We start from the raw sequence: 18,572 nt of genomic DNA on the forward strand, positions 1-18,572 counted from the left end.
GCCCCCTGTACTGTGTCCTATCATTGCTTAAGTGGTCCTGTGGTGGTGGTGGTGGTGATGATGGTGATGGTGATGGTGGTGGCTATGTTATTGTTTTACTTGCTTCATTTCCTTTCAATCATTCACTATCTTTCATATTCAATTCTTTCTATCATTACTTTCTTATCGATAATGGGGTTGTAGTTGTTGTTGTTGGTGGTGATGGTGATGGTGATGATGTTATTGTTTTACTTGCTTCATTTCCTTTCAATCATTCACTATCTTTCATATTCAATTCTTTCTATCATTACTTTCTTATCGATAATGAGGTTGTAGTTGTAGTTGTTGTTGGTGTTGTTGGTGTTGGTGGTGGTGGTGGTAGTGGCGGTGGTGGTGGTGGTGGGTGCTTGGTTAAAATAAGACTTCCTTGGCCTAAGTTAACAGTGAAGTATGGTTGGTGTGGTGTTGATATTGTTACCGTATATAATCGAAGTTCATATATGCAATGGTCAGCAATCTCTCTTTTTTTCCTTCAGATATTTTCCACACACTTTTCTTTAATCAGTTTTCCTATTTCTTGATCTTTATTTTAGTTACTGTCTTTTTCTTCATTTTTTTTTTACAACAAAGGAGGCAGCTCAAGGGCACAAAAAAAAAAAAAAAAAAGGCCCGCTAATCGCTGTTCCCAATTCTTATTCCTTCGTTTCTGTCAGTTTCATTTTCTTTTTCCTTCGCTTTTTCACACTTTTCCTCGATCAGTTTTTTTTCCTTCACTTCCTTATTTCCTTTTCTTTCGCTTCCTTATCCGTTTTTCTTCGTTTCCCTATTTCCTTTTTCTTCTTTTCCTTAGTTTCCTAATTCCTTTCCTTCGTTTTCCTTACTCCTTCATTATTTCCTTTCCTTCCTTTCATTTTTCTTCCCTTATTTCTTCTTCCTTCTTTTCCTTATTTCCTTTTCCTTCGTTTCCTAATTCCTTTCCTTCGCGTCCTTATTTCTTCTTTATTTTCTTCCCTTAATTTCCTTTTTCCTTCCTTATTTCCTTATTCCTTCATTATTTCCTTTCCTTCCTTCCCTTTTTCCTCCCTTATTTCTTCTTCCTTCTTTTCCTTATTTCCTTTTCCTTCGCGTCCTAATTCCCTCTTTATTTCCTTTCCTTCCTTTCCTTTTTCCTTCGTTTCTTCACATTTTCCTTCAATCAGTTTCTTTTCTCCTTGTATTCCTTATCCCATTCTCCCTCCTCCTCCTCCTCCTCCTCCTCCTCCTCCTCCTCCTCCTCGTCCTCCTCCTCCTCGTCCTCCTCCTCCTCGTCCTCCTCCTCCTCCTCCAGACTAATTGGGGCATTCTAAGGGTCAGCCTCTCCCTTCTTAACACCCCTTTCTTGTCCCTTTTCCTCGATCCTCCTCCTTTTCCTTATCCTCCTTCCCACTAACACTTACTGCCTTATCTTCCCTTGTCTTTCTTTTGTTTTTGCCTATTTCCATTTTCTTTCTTTTTTCCTTTCTTTTTTTTCAGTTCTGTCTTTCTTTCCATTCTTTCCATTTCCACTTGTTTTTTTTTCGTTTTGTTTTCTTTCATTTCATTCTTTCTTTCTTTCTGTCTTTCTTTTTTTTTCTGTCTGTCTTTCCATTTCTCTTCTTTCCATTCTTTTTTTCTTTTTTTTCTTTCATTCCAATCTTTCTTTCTTTCTTTCTTTTTTTCTGTCTGTCTTTCCATTTCTCTTCTTTCCATTCTTTTTTTCTTTTTTTTCTCTCATTCCAATCTTTCTTTCTTTCTGTCTTTCTTTCCATTTCTCTTCTTTCTATTCTTTTAATTTCCATTCGTTTTCTTTCTTTTTTCTTTCTTTCTTTTTTTCTGCCCCTTTCCTCTCTTTCCTCTTCCCCTTTCCTCGCTTCTCCTTCGCCTTATCTTCTCTTCCATCAACCATCACTGCCTTCCTTATCTTAGTCTTTCTTTCGTTCTCTCTCCATCCACGTTCTCTCTTTTCACGTTCCTGTTCATACCTCCCATTTCTTCTTCCGTTCCCGTATATCCCCATTCTATCTTTTTCCATTCCCGTTCCAACCCCATTCTTTCTTTTCCTGTCCCCTTTCATTCCCTTTCTTTCTTTCTTCTTCTCCGTTCCTTCCCATTCTTTCTGTTTCCGCCTAGTCCATTCCCACTCTTCAATTCACACCCCATTGCCCCCTGACCATTCCCACCCTATCCCATCCCACCCCACGCCGCCCAGATCACCTCCCCCGCCCAGCCCACCCAACCTTTTCTCCTTATCTTGCTCCGCCTAGTTAATTCCCACAATCCAATTTAGACCCAATCCAGCCCTGACTCTCCCCCTCCCTCCCGCCTCTCGCCTTCCCCTTCCCTCCCCGCTTCACGCCTCCCCCTTCCCTCCTAGTCTCTCTCCTCAATTCACGCCTCCTCCTTCTTCCTTGCAGACACGGAGACTCTTCGGAAAGACTACAAACAGGACACGAAGATGGCGTTTGTGATGAAGGCGATCTACACGATGGCTTGGGGGCTTCACAACATGCAGAGGGCGCTGTGCCGGCCGGGCCAAGGGCTGTGCAAGGCCATGCTGCCCATCAACGGCTCGCTATACATGGTGGGTAAAGAGACAGGTGGACAGGGGGATAGGTTGATAGACAGACAGGTAGGGAGGCTTGACGCTGACTCAGGGAAACAGACGCATACATTTGGACAGGCAGACAGAAGACAGACAGACAAGAAGACAGAAAGAGAGGTAGGGTGGGTTGACACTGACTCAGATACACAAACAGGAGGATAGGTTGATAGACAGACAGGTAGGGAGGCTTGACGCTGACTCAGGGAAACAGATGCAGACATTTAGACAGGCAAACAGAAGATAGACAGACAGGAAGACAGAAAGAGAGGTAGGGTGGTTTAACACTGACTCAGATATACAAACAGGCGGACAGGTAGAGAGGTTGACAGACAGACAGGTAGGGTGGCTCGACAAGACTCAGACACAAGTAGACAGGAAGATAGGCAGACGAGCAATCACAGACAAATAAGACAGGTAGAAATAGACAGACCAGGATATTGACAGGAACATAGTTTTACAGACTGAGAGAACAGTTAATTGATAGGACTCCCCCCCCCCCCCCCCACACACAAATTCCCCACCCCTCCAACACACTCACGTTCCCTCACCCTCACGTTCCAGGACTACCTCATGAACGTCACCTTCTCCTACCACGACGAGACGGTCACCTTCGACTCCAGGGGCGACCCCCCGGGAAGGTGAGTGCCTGCTGAACGCCCCTCCCCTTACCTGCTCACTTTCACCTGCTCACTTTCACCTCCTCACTTTCACCTGCTCACCTTCACTTGCTCACCTTCACCTGCTCATTTTCTCCTGCTCATATTCACTTCCTCATATTGGGGGAGAGGAGTGGGAGAGGGGGGAGGGGGAGTGTGTGGGGGGTGTATAAGTGTGTGTGTGTGTGTGTGTGTGTGTGTGTGTGTGTGTGTGTGTGTGTGTGTGTGTGTGTGTGTGTGTGTGTGTGAAAGGGAAAAACAAAAATAGATCAATATATAAATAAAGAGAGAGAGAGAGAGAGAGAGAGAGAGAGAACAAAGACAAATTGAGGATTAAAACAGACACACAGACAGACACACAGACATATCATCACACATAATACTAAAAATAAAATCACTATTCCATTTTTTTCCCTTTCCTTCCCTTCCTTTATTTTACGTTCTTCTCTTCCCCTTCTTTCTTATCTTCTCTCTTACCCAATTACCTTTTCCTCACTTCTTTCCTCCGTTAATCTGTTCCTCTTTCTCCCTCTCCTTCCCCTTTCTCCCTCCTTCCCTTTCCATACCTTTTCTTCTACTCCCCTTCTCTCTTTTACGCCAGGTACAACATTATGAACTACCAGCTCCGCGCGGACGGGAGTTACGAGTACGTGTTGGTCGGCATGTGGGACAACGGGACGCTGGATATCAATCACACGCTGGTCGAGTTTAACACCCTGGACAGCCAACCCCCGATCTCCGTGTGCTCCGACCCGTGCAGATACAACGAGTTCAAGGTAAGACTCGCTGCCTGGTCATCCCTACCTGTATTTACCCTGCTGCCTTATTGCTGTATCGTCTGTCCCTTCACCTGTTCTGTCTGTTCCCGTCACGCTATACAACCTCAGGAGACGGATTGTAGCCACGACTTGAACCCCTTACTCTACCTTCTGCCTCTTTCCTTCTATTATCAGATGGCGGGGTTTACTCTTATGTATTATCTTATCTTATATCTCTATGGGAAGGCGGTGGCTAAGTGGTAAGCGTGCCGGGGCCTAGACAAGGAGGTCGCAGGTTCGTGTCCCGCCCTGCGCTACAAACAATCTGGCAATTATTCAGTCATCGCCGAGTGGCCTAAGATTACCCACATGCTGTCCTGAAGACCCTGAGGACCGCCCATTTGCCTAAACTCTAGATTCACTCTAAAATAAGGACCAAAGATGAGCTCCCGGGGGACAGAATAAGCCTAGCAAGGTAGCGCCACTATAAACACTTGCCAACGCCATAAATTGACCTCTCTTTCGGCCACCTCTTTTGATTATTTTTTTTTAGGAGGAGCGAGTAGCGGGCTTTTTTTTATCATTGTTTCCTTTTTTGTGCCCTTGAGCTGTCTCCTTTGTTGAAAAAAAAAAATAAGGGACAAGGATCGAAAACAAGGCCCCACCAAATAAGTCCACCCCACCCATCGGTGAAACGTGAAAGAAAATGTGGTATTGTGTATCATCGGCTATCTTCCCTTTCCTCTCCTCTTCTTCCATGACCAACTATTATCATTACTGGTTCCCTCGACAACTTCCAGTCCATCTTCGTCTCAAATAACTTCGGATACGGCGTCCACTACGGTACATCTCGTCTGCTACATGTTCCAAAGGGAGAAATTAGGAGAGGAAAATACGATGAAAGAAAAAGAACAGCAGTATATAAAACGGGAACAAAAACATGCAGAAAAATGAACACTATAACAAAAACTGAGTCCATGAAAAAAAAGTTATGTGGCGACAATGAAACTTTCCCCTCACGCTTCCTTTGCCACCAACACACACACACACACACACACACACACACACACACACACACACACACACATAAGCCCCCCACACTCACCTTCACCTGTTCGTTAATTACCTCATTCTGTCCCTAATTAACTCACCTTTACGAAGCGGTCCATTCCACTATACCTTCAGATAATTCACCTTCCCCTTAGCTGACTCCCTTCACTCTTGTTCTCCTCCCTTGTAGCTCATAACTACCTCAGCGGACTCTTTTGTTTGTTATTTTCTATCCCATTTTGCTTTTTTTTTGTCTTATCCTGGCGGGCTTGTTTTGTTTTGTTTTGTTTTGTTTTTGTTTTTGTCCTAGCCGGCTATTTTTTTTTTTTTTTTTTTGCCCTTGAATTTCCTACTTTACTATAAAAAAATACAGCCCCCACTTCATCTTTTTAAACCCTCACTCTCCTTTCACTCTCACTCCTCTTTGAAACTTTCCTTACACTCACTCGCCTCATCCCCTTACCTTTTACCCTCATTCTAACTCCCTTTCCTCATTCATAACCTTCCTTCACTCACCTTCTTAACCTCTTATAACTTATCTCATTATCATCTTCCTCCTTTCTCTTATAACCTCATCCCGGTACCTTTTACAATAATTCTTACTCCCCTTTTCCTCACTCATAACCTTCCTTCACTCACCCTCTTAACCCCTTATAACTTCCCTCATTATCATCTCCCTCCTTCCACTTAAAACTTCATCCCCTTACCTTTAATCATCATTCTTACTCTCTCTTTTCCTTACTCATAACCTTCTTTAACTCACCTTCTTAACCCTTCATAACTTCTCTCACTATCATCTTCCTCCTTCCTCTTATAACCTCATCGCCGTACCTTTTACCCTCATTCTTACTCCCCTTTTCCTCACTCATAACCTTATTTCACTCACCCTCTTAACCCCTCATAATTTCTCTCACTATCATCTCCCTCCTTCCTCTTGTAACCTTTCCTCGTATTTCCTCCCCTTATTCCCTCATCCTCTCCCCTCCCTCTCTCTTTTCGTCACCCATTTACTATCTTGGTCATAAGCTTCACTACCTCACTTTCTCTATTCCTTCTTCCTTTACCATTTCCCTTCTTTCATTTCATTTCTGGCTCAATCCTTCCCCTCTACACCCTTCACTATGCATACCTTACTCTCAACTTCCACCTCCCTGTCAGAACCTTCCCTCATATCCCCTCACCCTGTCTCCTCACCCTGTTCCTTTCGTGTTACCCTTTCATCTCACACCTTCCCTTCTGTGTTATCCCTTCCTCTCTCCCTTAAAACAGCTCAGGGGTCGTGTCCAGGGCCGGGAAAGTAACGCTCAACTTCTCCCTTGCGGCGTCTCCCTAAAGCCACAGGTCGACACTTTTACGAGTCTTCTACAATTGCTCCTGTCCTCTGCATCTTCCTCTGTTCCTCTCTTTCTTGGCAACTCCAGTGAAGTCCATCTCTCCTACCCCCTGTGTTCTCTTCGATATTCTTTCTTCAACAGTTTCTATACTCCATTGATAGTCTTTCATTAATTGCTTCTCTCTAGACTCTTTTCTTAGTCTTCTTCTCTTCTTTCCTCAGGCAATGACCAAACCAATGCGAACTCCAGCTGAGCTTCTTCTCTTCTTTTCTCACCGCATAACCAAACCATTGCTAACTCGACCTGAAGCCCATCTCTCGGCCGTACTGTCTTCCTTTCGACAAACTAACGATAAGAGGGAGTAAAATGCAGTAAAATGGTGAATTGTACGTCATTTCACAACAACAACAACAACAACAAATAACAATAACAAATAACAATAAAAATAACAATAAAAATAACAATGAAAATAACAATGAAAATAACAATAACAAATAACAATAAAAATAACAATGAAAATAACAATGAAAATAACAATAACAATAACAAATAACAATAACAAATAAAAATAAAAATAACAATAAAAATAACAATGAAAATAACAATGAAAATAACAATGAAAATAACAATAACAATAACAAATAACAATAACAATAAAAATAATAAAAATAACAATGAAAATAACAATAACATATAACAATAGAAATAACAATATAAATGACAATAAAAATGACAATGAAAATAACAAAAAAATAACAATAAAAATAACAATAAAATAATGAAATAATGAAATAAAATAAATAAATAATAAATAATAAAAAATAATAATAAAATGACAATAAAAATGACAATGAAAATAACAAAAAAATAACAAAATAACAATAAAAATAACAATAAAAATAACAATGAAAATAACAATGAAAATAACAATAACAATAACAAATAACAATGAAAATATCAATAACAATAACAAATAACAAATAACAATAAAAATAACAATGAAAATAACAATGAAAATAACAATAACAATAACAAATAACAATAAAAATAACAATGAAAATAAAAATGAAAATAACAATGAAAATAACAATAACAAATAACAATAAAAATGACAATAAAAATGACAATGAAAATAACAAAAAAATAACAATAAAAATAACAATAAAAATAACAATGACAATAACAATAACAAATAACAATAAAAATAACAATGCAAATAACAATGAAAATAACAATGAGAATAACAATAACAATAACAAATAACAATAAAAATAACAATGAAAATAACAATAAAAATAACAAATAAAAACAAAAACAACAACAACAACAACAAAAACAACAACAACAACAACAACAACAATAACAACAACAAAATCAACCCCCGGCCACTACGCCATCATGCTGCCGGCCATTATGGAATCAACTGTTTTTATTTAGATATATTTTATTCTCTCTAATATCCGTTCTGCGACTCCTTTGTCTCCACTATTCCTTCGTTGAGGTTCGTGGCGCATAATTTTCTTTGTCCTCCTTGCATATGACACATTATTTTTTTTTCCATTTTCTTGCGTAAGTTTCCTCAGGCAGCATTTTTTTTCTTTTTTTGGTCATTTATTTATTTTCTATTTATTTTTTTCGTTTTTCATTTCCCTTTTGATTTCATATATTTTTTTTTCTATTGTTTAGTTCTTTTTATAATTCATTTTTTTCTATTTCATGATTTCTTATTTCATTTATTTTTCTTATTTCATTTATTTATTTCATTTTTATTTCATTCATTATTTTCTATCATTTATTTTTTTCTAGCATTAATTTTTTCTATAATTATTTTCTTTAATTTTACTTCTATTTCATTCATTTTCATTTCATTTATCTTTATTTCATTTATTTTTTTACCATTTATTTTTTCTAGCATTAATTTTTTCTATAATTATTTGTTTATTTTACTTCTATTTCATTCATTTTCATTTCATTTATCTTTATTTCATTTATTTTTCTACCATTTATTATTCTTCTATAATTATTTGTTTATTTTACTTCTATTTCATTCATTTTCATTTCATTTATCTTTATTTCATTTATTTTTCTACCATTTATTCTTCTATCATTTATTCGTCGACGTTCACGGTTCATCATTACCTTCCTTGTCTTGTACGTTCATGCCACATTTCCTTTCTTTTCCACATTCTCGCATCATATTCCTCACGCAACACTTTCCATCATTTTATTCCTACTTTAAAACAATAATCTATCCACACTTTTTCTCCTTTATCTCTATCATTTTACTCCTAACTTAAAACAGTATTCTTTCCAGATTTTAACTAACTATCTAACTAACTAACTAACTAACTATCACTAACTATACAATGTCATTTTATTCTTAACTAAAAACAATACTCTTTCCACCTTTTAACTAACTATCTAACTATCTAACTAACTATACAATGTCATTTTATTCTTAACTAAAAACAATACTCTTTCCACACTTTCACTAACTTACCAACTAACGCTAACACTATATATATTTATTCTTACTTAAAACAGTATTATTTCCGCACTTTACCTAACACTAACACTAACTCTACTTTGACATTTTATTCTTAACTTAAAACAATAATCTTCCCACTCTTTAACTAACTAACACTAACAAACTATTCTATGTCATTTTCTTATTAACTTAAAACAATAATCTTCCCACTCTTTAACTAACTAACACTAACAAACTATTCTATGTCATTTTCTTATTAACTTACAACAATAATCTTTCCACTCTTTAACTAACTAACACTAACAAACTATTCCATGTCATTTTCTTATTAACTTAAAACAATAATCTTCCCACTCTTTAACTAACTAACACTAACAAACTATTCTATGTCATTTTCTTATTAACTTACAACAATAATCTTCCCACTCTTTAACTAACTAACACTAACAAACTATTCTATGTCATTTTCTTATTAACTTACAACAATAATCTTTCCACGGTTTCACTCCTTTTTATCTTCACGTCTCGCCTTCCTTCACTTCTAACTCATCGACGTTCAATTCTTACTTTTTATTCCTCAAGACTCATTAACCACTTCCTGCTACTCCCCATTACTCATTACATCATTACTCAACGCCCTCATTACAGTACCCCCTTTCTCTTGAGTACTTTCACCCTTCCCTTCGTGGTTCCCCTTCCCTCACCTCGCCCATTTCTACGTATAAGCCATCCATCATCCCCCTTCGCAACCTCCCTTCACCGCTGCCTCAATCACCAATCTAGCCTTTACTTACCTCCCTTTCGCTAACCTAACCTCCTTATTAACGTCTAATCCTCATAACTCTTAATCTAACCTCTTAATCAAGGTTTCTCATCCTCATAACCTCTCCTTACCTTCCTTTTGCTAACTTGCCCTCCTCAGCAACCTCTCCTCGTTCTTATAATCTTTTTTTTTATCTCCTTTTGCTAACCTTACCTCCTTATCAAACTTTAATCCTGATAACTTTTAATCTAACCTCTTAATCATCCTCTCTCATCCTCATAACCTCTCCTTACCTCGCTTTTCCTAACTTACCCTCCTCAACAACCTCTCCTCATTTTTATAATCTTTTTTTAATTTCCGTTTCGCTAACCTAACCTCCTTATCAACCTCTAATCCTCATAACTCTTAATCTAACCTCTTAATCAAGCTCCCTCATCATCATAACCTCTCCTTACCTTGCTTTTGCTAACTTACCCTCCTCAACAACCTCTCCTCATTCTTATAATCTTTTTTTTTACTTCACTTTCGTTAACCTGACCTCCTTATTAACGTCTAATCCTCATAACTCTTAATCTAACCTCTTAATCGTTCTCTCTCATCCTCATAATCTCTCCTTACCTCGCTTTTCCTAACTTACCCTCCTCAACAACCTCTCCTCATTCTTATAATCTTTTTTTTACCTCACTTTCGCTAACCTAACCTCCTTATTAACGTCTAATCCTCATAACTCTTAATCTAACCTCTATATCAAGCTCCCTCATCATCACAACTTCTCCTTAACCCTCTTTTACTAACTTACCCTCCACAACAACCTCTCCTCATTCTTATAATCTTTTTTTTATTTTCCGTTTCGCTAACCTAACCTCCTTATATCATAACTCATAATCTAACCTCTTAATCATCCTCTCTCGTCATCATAACCTCTCCTTACCTCGCTTTTCCTAACTTACCCTCCTCAACAATCTCTCCTCATTCTTATAATCTTTTTTTTATCTCCCTTTTGCTGACCTAACCTCTCTATCAGCCTCTAATCCTCATAACCCTTAATCTAACCTCTTAATCAAGCTATCTCATCATCACAACCTCTCCTTACCTTCCTTTTGCTAACTTACCTTCCTCAATAACCTCTCCTCATTCTTATAATTCTTTTTTATAACTCCCTTTTGCTAACCTAATCTCCTTATCAATCTCTAATCCTCATAACCCTTAATCTAACCTCTTAATCAAGCTGTCTCAACCTCATAACCTCTCCTTACCTTCCTTTTTCCAACTTAACCTCCTCACTGACCTTTCTTAATCCTTATAACCTTTACCTAACTCTCTTTTGCTAACCTCACCTCTCTCTAACCTCTGATCTTTTCTATACTCTCTTCTTACCTCGTTTTCACTAACCTAACCTCACTAACCTCTCCTCATTCTCAACCTCTTCTTACCTCCCGCTCACTAACCTAACCTCACTCTAACCTCATTCTCAAAACCTTTCCTTACCTCTCCTTCCCTAACCTCTCTTTCTCTCTAACATCTTCTCATTTTAATAACCTTTCCTTACCTTGCTTTCCCTAATCTAACCTAACCTAACCTAACCTAACCTAACCTAACTTCTCTCTATACTACCAAGAAAACAATGAGAAACACAAACACACACACACACACACACACACACACACACACACACACACACACCATATCCCCGTAAGCTCAGGTAATCCCACTTCCTGCCTCTCCTCCGCCGCCACGCAAACACGCCGCGGAGGAGACATTAACAACCTGACCTGCGCCGCCGCCGCTCCCAGACCGACGCGGGGATAAAAATAAGGCCAAAGGGTTCGATGGTAGGAATCACGACGTCAGATAGATAATAAAAAAAAAAAAACATACTCACCCCAAACAGTAAAATAGACATGGTGCAAGTTGGGACTGCATATAGATAAGTAAATAAAATAGGCAGAAATTGAAAGAAAAGGCATATCGCAAACTGGGACTCGGTAAAATAAATAAATAATTTTTTTTAATAGGTACCAGAGTCTTCGAGCTCCCGCTAACCATAATCTTTACATTTCCGCCCGGAATCGTGCCAAATCTATTCTTCGACTTACCAAAAACTCGTTTATCCATAGCAACTGTCAACACTTAGCTTTCTCTAATTCTTCCCGAGACTTCTGGCACTTAGCCAAACGTATCTCCTCCAATTTCACTTCTTCCTCTTTCCCGCCTCTTCTTAACCCAGACGGCAGCACTGCCGTCTCATCTATCTCTAAGGCTGAACTCTTTACTCAAACTTTCTGTAACAACTCCACTCTGGACGATGCTGGGCATATTCCTCCTACTCATCCCCCCTCTGACTCCTTCATGCCTCTTATTAAGATTCTTAAGAATGATGTTTTCTATACCCTCTCTGGCGTCAACTCTCAGAAGGCTTATGGACCTGATGGAGTGCCTCCTATTGTCCTTAAAAAACTGTGCTTCCGTGCTGACACCCTGCCTGGTCAAACTCTTTCGTCTCTGCCTATCAACATCTACCTTTCCTTCCTGCTGGAAGTATGCCTTTGTACAGCCTGTGCCTAAGAAGAGTGACCGTTCCAATCCCTCAAACTACCGCCCTATAGCTCTACTTTCCTGTCTATCTAAAGCTTTTGAATCAATCCTTAACCGGAAGATTCAAAGGCACCTTTCCACTTCTAACCTTCTATCTGATCGCCAGTATGGGTTCCGTAAGGGGCGTTCTACTGGCGATCTTCTTGCTCTCTTAACTGATTCTTGGTCATCCTCTCTTAGCCGTTTTGGTGAAACTTTTTCAGTTGCGCTAGACATATCGAAAGCCTTCGATAGAGTCTGGCACAAGTCTTTGCTTTCTAAAGTGCCCTCTTTCGGATTCTATCCCTCTCTCTGTTCCTTTATCTCCAGTTTCCTTTCCAGCCGTTCTATCTCCGCCGTGGTAGACGGTCACTTCTCTTCCCCTAAACCTATCAACAGTGGTGTTCCACAGGGCTCTGTTCTATCACCCACTCTCTTCCTATTATTCATCAATGATCTTTTTCCATAACAAACTGTCCTATCCACTCATAGGCTGATGACTCCACTCTGCATTATTCAACTTCTTTCAACGGAAGACCCTCTCAACAGGAATTACATGACTCCAGGCTGGAGGCTGCAGAACGCTTAACCTCAGACCTTACTATCATTTCCGATAGGGGTAAAAGGAACCTTGTGTCCTTCAATGCCTCAAAACCCCCATTTCTACACCTATCAACTCGACACAATCTTCCAAACACCTATCCCCTATTCTTCAACAACACTCAGCTGTCACCTTCTTCAACACTAAATATCCTCAGTCTATCCTTAACTCAAAATCTTAACTGGAAACTTCACATCTCCTCTCTCACTAAATCAGCTTCCTCGAGGTTGGGCGTTCAGTATCTCTCCTGCAGAGTTGCTATCCATATACAAGGGCCTTGTCCGCCCTCGTATGGAGTATGCATCTCACGTGTGGGGTGCTCCACTCACACAGCTCTCTTGGACAGAGTGGAGTCCAAGGCTTTTCGTCTCTTCAGCTCTCCTCCACTTACTGATAGTCTTCTACCTCTTAAATTTCCCCGCCATGTTGCCTCTCTTTCTATCTTCTATCGTTATTTTCACGCTGACTGCTCTTCTGAACTTGCTAACTGCATGCCTCCCCCCCTCCCGCGGCCACGCTGCACACGACTTTCTACTAAAGCTCATCTCTTTACTGTCCAAATCCCTTACGCACGAGTTAACCAGCATCTTCACTCTTTCATCCCCCACGCTGGTAAACTCTGGAACAATCTTCCTTCATCTGTATTTCCTCCTGTCTACGTTTTGAACTCTTTCAAGAGGAGGGTATCAGGACACCTCTCCTCCCGAAATTGACCTTTCTTTCGGCCACCTCTTTGGATTCTTTTTAGGAGCAGCGAGTAGCGGGCTTTTTTATTGTTGTTTCCTTTTTTGTGTGCCCTTGAGCTGTCTCCTTTGTTGTAAAAAAAAAAAAAAAAATTAAATGTAGCCGACTATCAACAGAAGTAACTGACAACCTAACAAACAATCAAACTGAGTCACGAAGTAATTGACTGACTTATTGACGAGCTGCCTAACTTTCTAACTAACAAATCACCGCACCGACAGGTTAACAGACTAAAGACTAACTGACGAACTGACTGACTAACAAACTGACTAATTGACTAACAAACTAACTGACGAGCTACGTAACTAACAAACTGACTGACAAGCTAACTAACCAATTGACTTACTGACTAATTGAAGTGCTGCCTAACTACCGAACAGACTGACAAGCTAACTGACTTATTGACTAACTGATTAACTGATGAGCTGCCTAACTACCAAACTTAACTTTCCTCTGACAAGCTAACTGAATAATTGACTAATTGACTAATAGACTAACTGACTAATTAACTAACTGACTAATTGGCTAACTGACTAATTAACTAACTGACAAATTGGCTAACTGACTAATTGACTAACTAACTAATTGACGAGCTCCCTGACTACTTAACTAACCAATTAACAACCACAGCGGCAGCCACATACAATAAACACACGCGAGGAAAATACAGAAACAGAAATAACGGAAATAAATCACAGATGACTCTCGTTTTACGCAGATTCAATTACACGTGTTTGGAAGAACGCGATGTTGGGATATTAATGTTTTCTCTACTTTTAAATGGTCTGGTGACATTAACGCAGCCCAAACCCACTGACTTGCGAGCTATTTATTTCATTCATTGTTTTCATCATTCCCTCCTTCCTTCCCTCCTTTATATTCTTCCCTCCTTCTTCGTTTCTTCCTCCTTTCCCTACTTTTAAATGGTCTGGTGACATTAACGCAGCCCAAACCCACTGACTTGCGAGCTATTTATTTCATTCACTGTTTTCATCATTCCCTCCTGCCTTCCCTCCTTTATATCCTTCCCTCCCCCTTCCTTCCTTCCCCCTTCCTTCTCCTTCCACGCAACAACAAACAGCCTAGTTAGGACCAAGAGGACTGTTGCTGTTTGCTTTTCCTTTGTACTCCTTCCCTCTCTCTATCCCCCTCCTTTCCAAATCACTCGAAATTCACTTTACGCACCTTGATCAGAAACATAACCACAAAAAACGGGAAGCTTCTGGGCATGCCGGGCAAACAAATGAACATCACCTACTCACCATTGGACGCGAGGCACCACACTAACATTCCCTTGTGTCTTCCCTCGTCCTGTCTTCGTGCCCCTTAATGCCCGGGTCGTGCGGCAGAGCGGGGACGGCACGCAGATGTGTTGCTGGGTGTGTACGCCGTGCCTCGAGAACCAGTACCTCAAGAACGAGACGGCATGCGAGGACTGCCAGCCAGGATACACCCCCAACCTGAACATGACGGGTGAGGAGAGGGAGGGGGCGTTAGTGGTGATGGTTGTTGTTGTGGTAGTAGTAGTAGTAGTGGTGGTGGTGGTGGTGGTAGTAGTAGTAGTAGTAGTAGTTGTGGTTGTGGTGGTGGCAATGATGGAGGTAACAGCCATATTTTGTGCCCTAGGATATTTGTTACCATTAAAATTCTTGTGCCTTATACCCTTATACCCCCATCCCGTCCACGTCCACTAACTGCCTACTTAAAAACTCGTATCTTCATTCATCACTCTTTCCCTGCATAAAACTCATCACGCTACCTCTTCGCACACAAACTTTTCCCTCTTGATCACCCCTTCACGCCGCCCCTCCCCGGCCCCAGGGTGTGACGCCATCCCCGTGGAGCACCTCACCTGGGACGCCCCGGAGTCCATCGCGTCGCTCACCCTGGCGTGTCTCGGCCTGCTGGCGACCTGCTTCACCATGACAGTCTTCATCAAGTACAACCACACGCCCGTCGTCAAGGTGTGTGTGTGTGTGTGTGTGTGTGTGTGTGTGTGTCCTTGTTTTTTTTTCATTTCTTCCTCTTTCCTTCTTTCTCCTCTCGTACTTTTCCTTTCCTCCTTTATTTCATTTTTTGCTTTTTTTATTCCTTTCTCTTCTCTCCCTTCTTTATTCCTCCTTTTCTTTCCCTCCTTCACTTCAGTTTTTGGGTTTTTTCTTCATTCCTTCCTCTTTCCCTCTTTCTTCCTTCCCTCCTTTTTATCATTCTTTCTCCATTTCTTCCTCCATCCCTCCCTTATATCCTTTCTCTCTTTCTTCATTTCCCCCCCTTTCTTCCTTCCCTCCTTTATTTCATCCCCTGCTTCCATCATTCCGTCCTCCTTCCCTCTCTCTATTCCTCTCCTCTCCACTCTCTCAACTACCCAACGCCTAACTGACCCCTTCCCTCACCAACAGGCCTCTACAAGGGAGCTCTCGTACATCATCTTCGTGGGCATGATGGTCTCTTACTGCGCCACTCTGCCGCTGCTCGCTCGCCCCTCGCCCGTCGCCTGCGCCGCCTCCCGTGTGCTGCCCGGCCTCTCCTTCGCCATGATCTACGCGGCGCTCGTCACCAAGACAAATCGGATCGCCAGAATACTCGCCGGTAACAAGAAGATCACGATGCGCAAACCTAGATTCATGTCGGCTACTGCGCAGGTGTGTTGGTGTGTGTGAAAGTGAGTGAAAGTGAAAGTGAGTGAGTGAGTGTGAGAGAGAGAGAGAGAGAGAGAGAGAGAGAGAGAGAGAGAGAGAGAGAGAGAGAGAGAGGAGGAACGAGAAGAAAATGAAAAAGGAAAATGAGAGGAGAGAGAGAGAGAGAGAGGGTTAGGTACCCCTCTCTCTCTCTCTCTCTCCCTCTTCACCCTCCCCTAATTCCCCACCTTTTCTACCCATCTCATTTTTCCTTCCCTCCCACCCATCCATTTTTCCTCCCCATTCCATCTAATCCTTCTCTCCTCTCTCACTCACTACCACCCTTCCCCTTCAGTCTCAACCCCTTTCCTCCCCCTCCTAACCCTTTCCTCAACCCCCTTCCATTTTTGTACCTTTCCTTTCCTCTGTCATTATTTTTTTCTTTCCCATTCAATCTCCCCCTTCGCTTCTCTGTCATTCATTCCCATTCTTCTTCCTCTTCATTTTCAACCCTTTTCCTTCCCCTCTTCACCCCTCTATCATTCCCCTTCCATCTTCTCATCTTTTCTTTCCTCTGTTATTCATTTTTTTCTTTCCCATTCAATCTCCCTCTTCCCTTCTCTCTCATTCACTCCCATCCTTTTTTCCCCTTCATTCTCAACCCTTTTCCTTCCCCTCTTCACCCCTCTATCATTCCCTTTTCATTTTTAATTTCCTCTGTCATTCATTTTTTCCTTCCCATTCAGTCTCCCCTTCTCTCCCCTTTCACTCAATCCCACCTTCTTCCCCTTCAGTCTCAACCCCTTTCCTTCCCCTCCTAACCCCTTTCTCAGCCCCCATTTCTACCTGTCTCTCTCCCCAGGTGGTCATCACGTGCGGCCTAATTGGAATCGAACTGGGTATCATCATTGCCATGCTCATCCTTGACCCACCGAACAGCCGCCATGACTACCCGAATCTTGACCAGGTAAGGGGGGGAGAGAGAGAGAGAGAGAGAGAGAGAGAGAGAGAGAGAGAGAGAGAGAGAGAGAGAGAGAGAGAGTGTGTGTGTGTGTGTGTGTGTGTGTGTGTGTGTGTGTGTGTGTGTGTGTGTGTGTGTGTGTGTTTATTCTATTTTCGTATGTTCGTAATCAACTAACTAAATAACTGCATATCTATTTACCTACTGATCTATATTTCATCAAACTATCTATCTAGCTATCAACCTATCAACCAATTATCATCACTCACAACACAACGCGGGCTTTTTTTCACATTTCTTATACCTAATTTTTATGCCCTTTAACTGACTCCTCTGCTGTAAAAAAAAAATAATAATAAATAAATAAAAACATCACAGTCAATAACAACACAACCAGTCACAACACAACCAATCACCTCCAGTCTCTCCGTGTGTCTGTACGTGTGTTTGTGTCGCAGGTGATGCTGGTCTGCAACACCACCAACCGCGCCATCATCGCCCCGCTGGCCTGGGACTTCTTTCTGATCCTGATGTGCACCGTGTACGCCGTCAAGACCAGGAACCTCCCAGAGAACTTCAACGAGGCCAAGTTCATCGGCTTCTCCATGTACACCACCTGCGTCATCTGGGTGGGTGGTGGTGGTGGTGGTGGTGGGGTGGCAGGGAAGGGTGGGGGGGAGGGGTAGCGATGTGTGGTGATGTTGGTGGGTTTTTAATTTTTATACTTCATACTTTTTATACTTCATCCTCTTTTTTATCTGTTTTATCCACTTCTTTCATTCCCTTCTCCTATACCTTCTTACTCCCACCTCCTCCATTCGTTCCTCATTAATTTACATATTCATCAATCCACTTCTTCCACCTTTATCCAGTTCTTCCACTTCTTCCCATATCATCCATCCAGTTCTTCCACCTTTTCCCTTTTCATCTATCCAGTTCTTCCACCTCTTCCCCTCACCATCTATCCAGTTCCTCCACCTCTATCCAGTTCTTCCACTTCTTCCCTTATCATCTATCCAGTTCCTCCACCTCTATCCAGTTCTTCCACTTCTTCTCTTATCATCTGTCCAGTTCCTCCACCTCTATCCAGTTCTTCCACTTCTTTCCTTATTATCTATCCAGTTCTTCCACCTCTATCCAGTTCTTCCACTTCTTCCCCTCACCATCTATCCAGTTCTTCCACCTTTTCCCCTCACTTTCTTTCCTTGTTTCATTTTTTCCTTCCTTCCTTCTTTTTTTCCTTCTTTCCTTCTTTCTTTCTTTTCTTTCCCTGCTACCTATCTATCTATCTATCCCTTTCTATCTAATCTCTCTCTCTCTCTCTCTCTACATCCTTTCTATCTATCTATCTATATCTATCTCTTTTAATTTTTCTTTCTTTCTTCTCTCTCTCTCCTCTCTCTCTCTCTCTCTCTCTCTCTCTCTC

The 18,572-nt window shown here is 41.0% G+C and overlaps 1 protein-coding gene across 1 annotated transcript in view; it reads left to right on the forward strand.

Annotated features, from left to right (window-relative positions):
* Positions 1 to 429: 429 nt before the first annotated feature.
* The window catches only part of LOC127005337 (uncharacterized), a 32,685-nt gene continuing 14,542 nt past the window's right edge, over positions 430 to 18,572 (forward strand). The window contains 9 exon segments of the mRNA XM_050874103.1: positions 430 to 441; positions 2,372 to 2,578; positions 3,161 to 3,237; positions 3,857 to 4,031; positions 14,917 to 15,040; positions 15,389 to 15,531; positions 15,967 to 16,209; positions 17,048 to 17,152; positions 17,605 to 17,775. Coding sequence (XP_050730060.1) covers positions 430 to 441; positions 2,372 to 2,578; positions 3,161 to 3,237; positions 3,857 to 4,031; positions 14,917 to 15,040; positions 15,389 to 15,531; positions 15,967 to 16,209; positions 17,048 to 17,152; positions 17,605 to 17,775 — 1,257 coding nt within the window.

This window comes from Eriocheir sinensis, chromosome 30 (genome assembly GCF_024679095.1).
Source record: "Eriocheir sinensis breed Jianghai 21 chromosome 30, ASM2467909v1, whole genome shotgun sequence".
Classification (NCBI taxonomy): Eukaryota; Metazoa; Arthropoda; class Malacostraca; order Decapoda; family Varunidae; genus Eriocheir; species Eriocheir sinensis.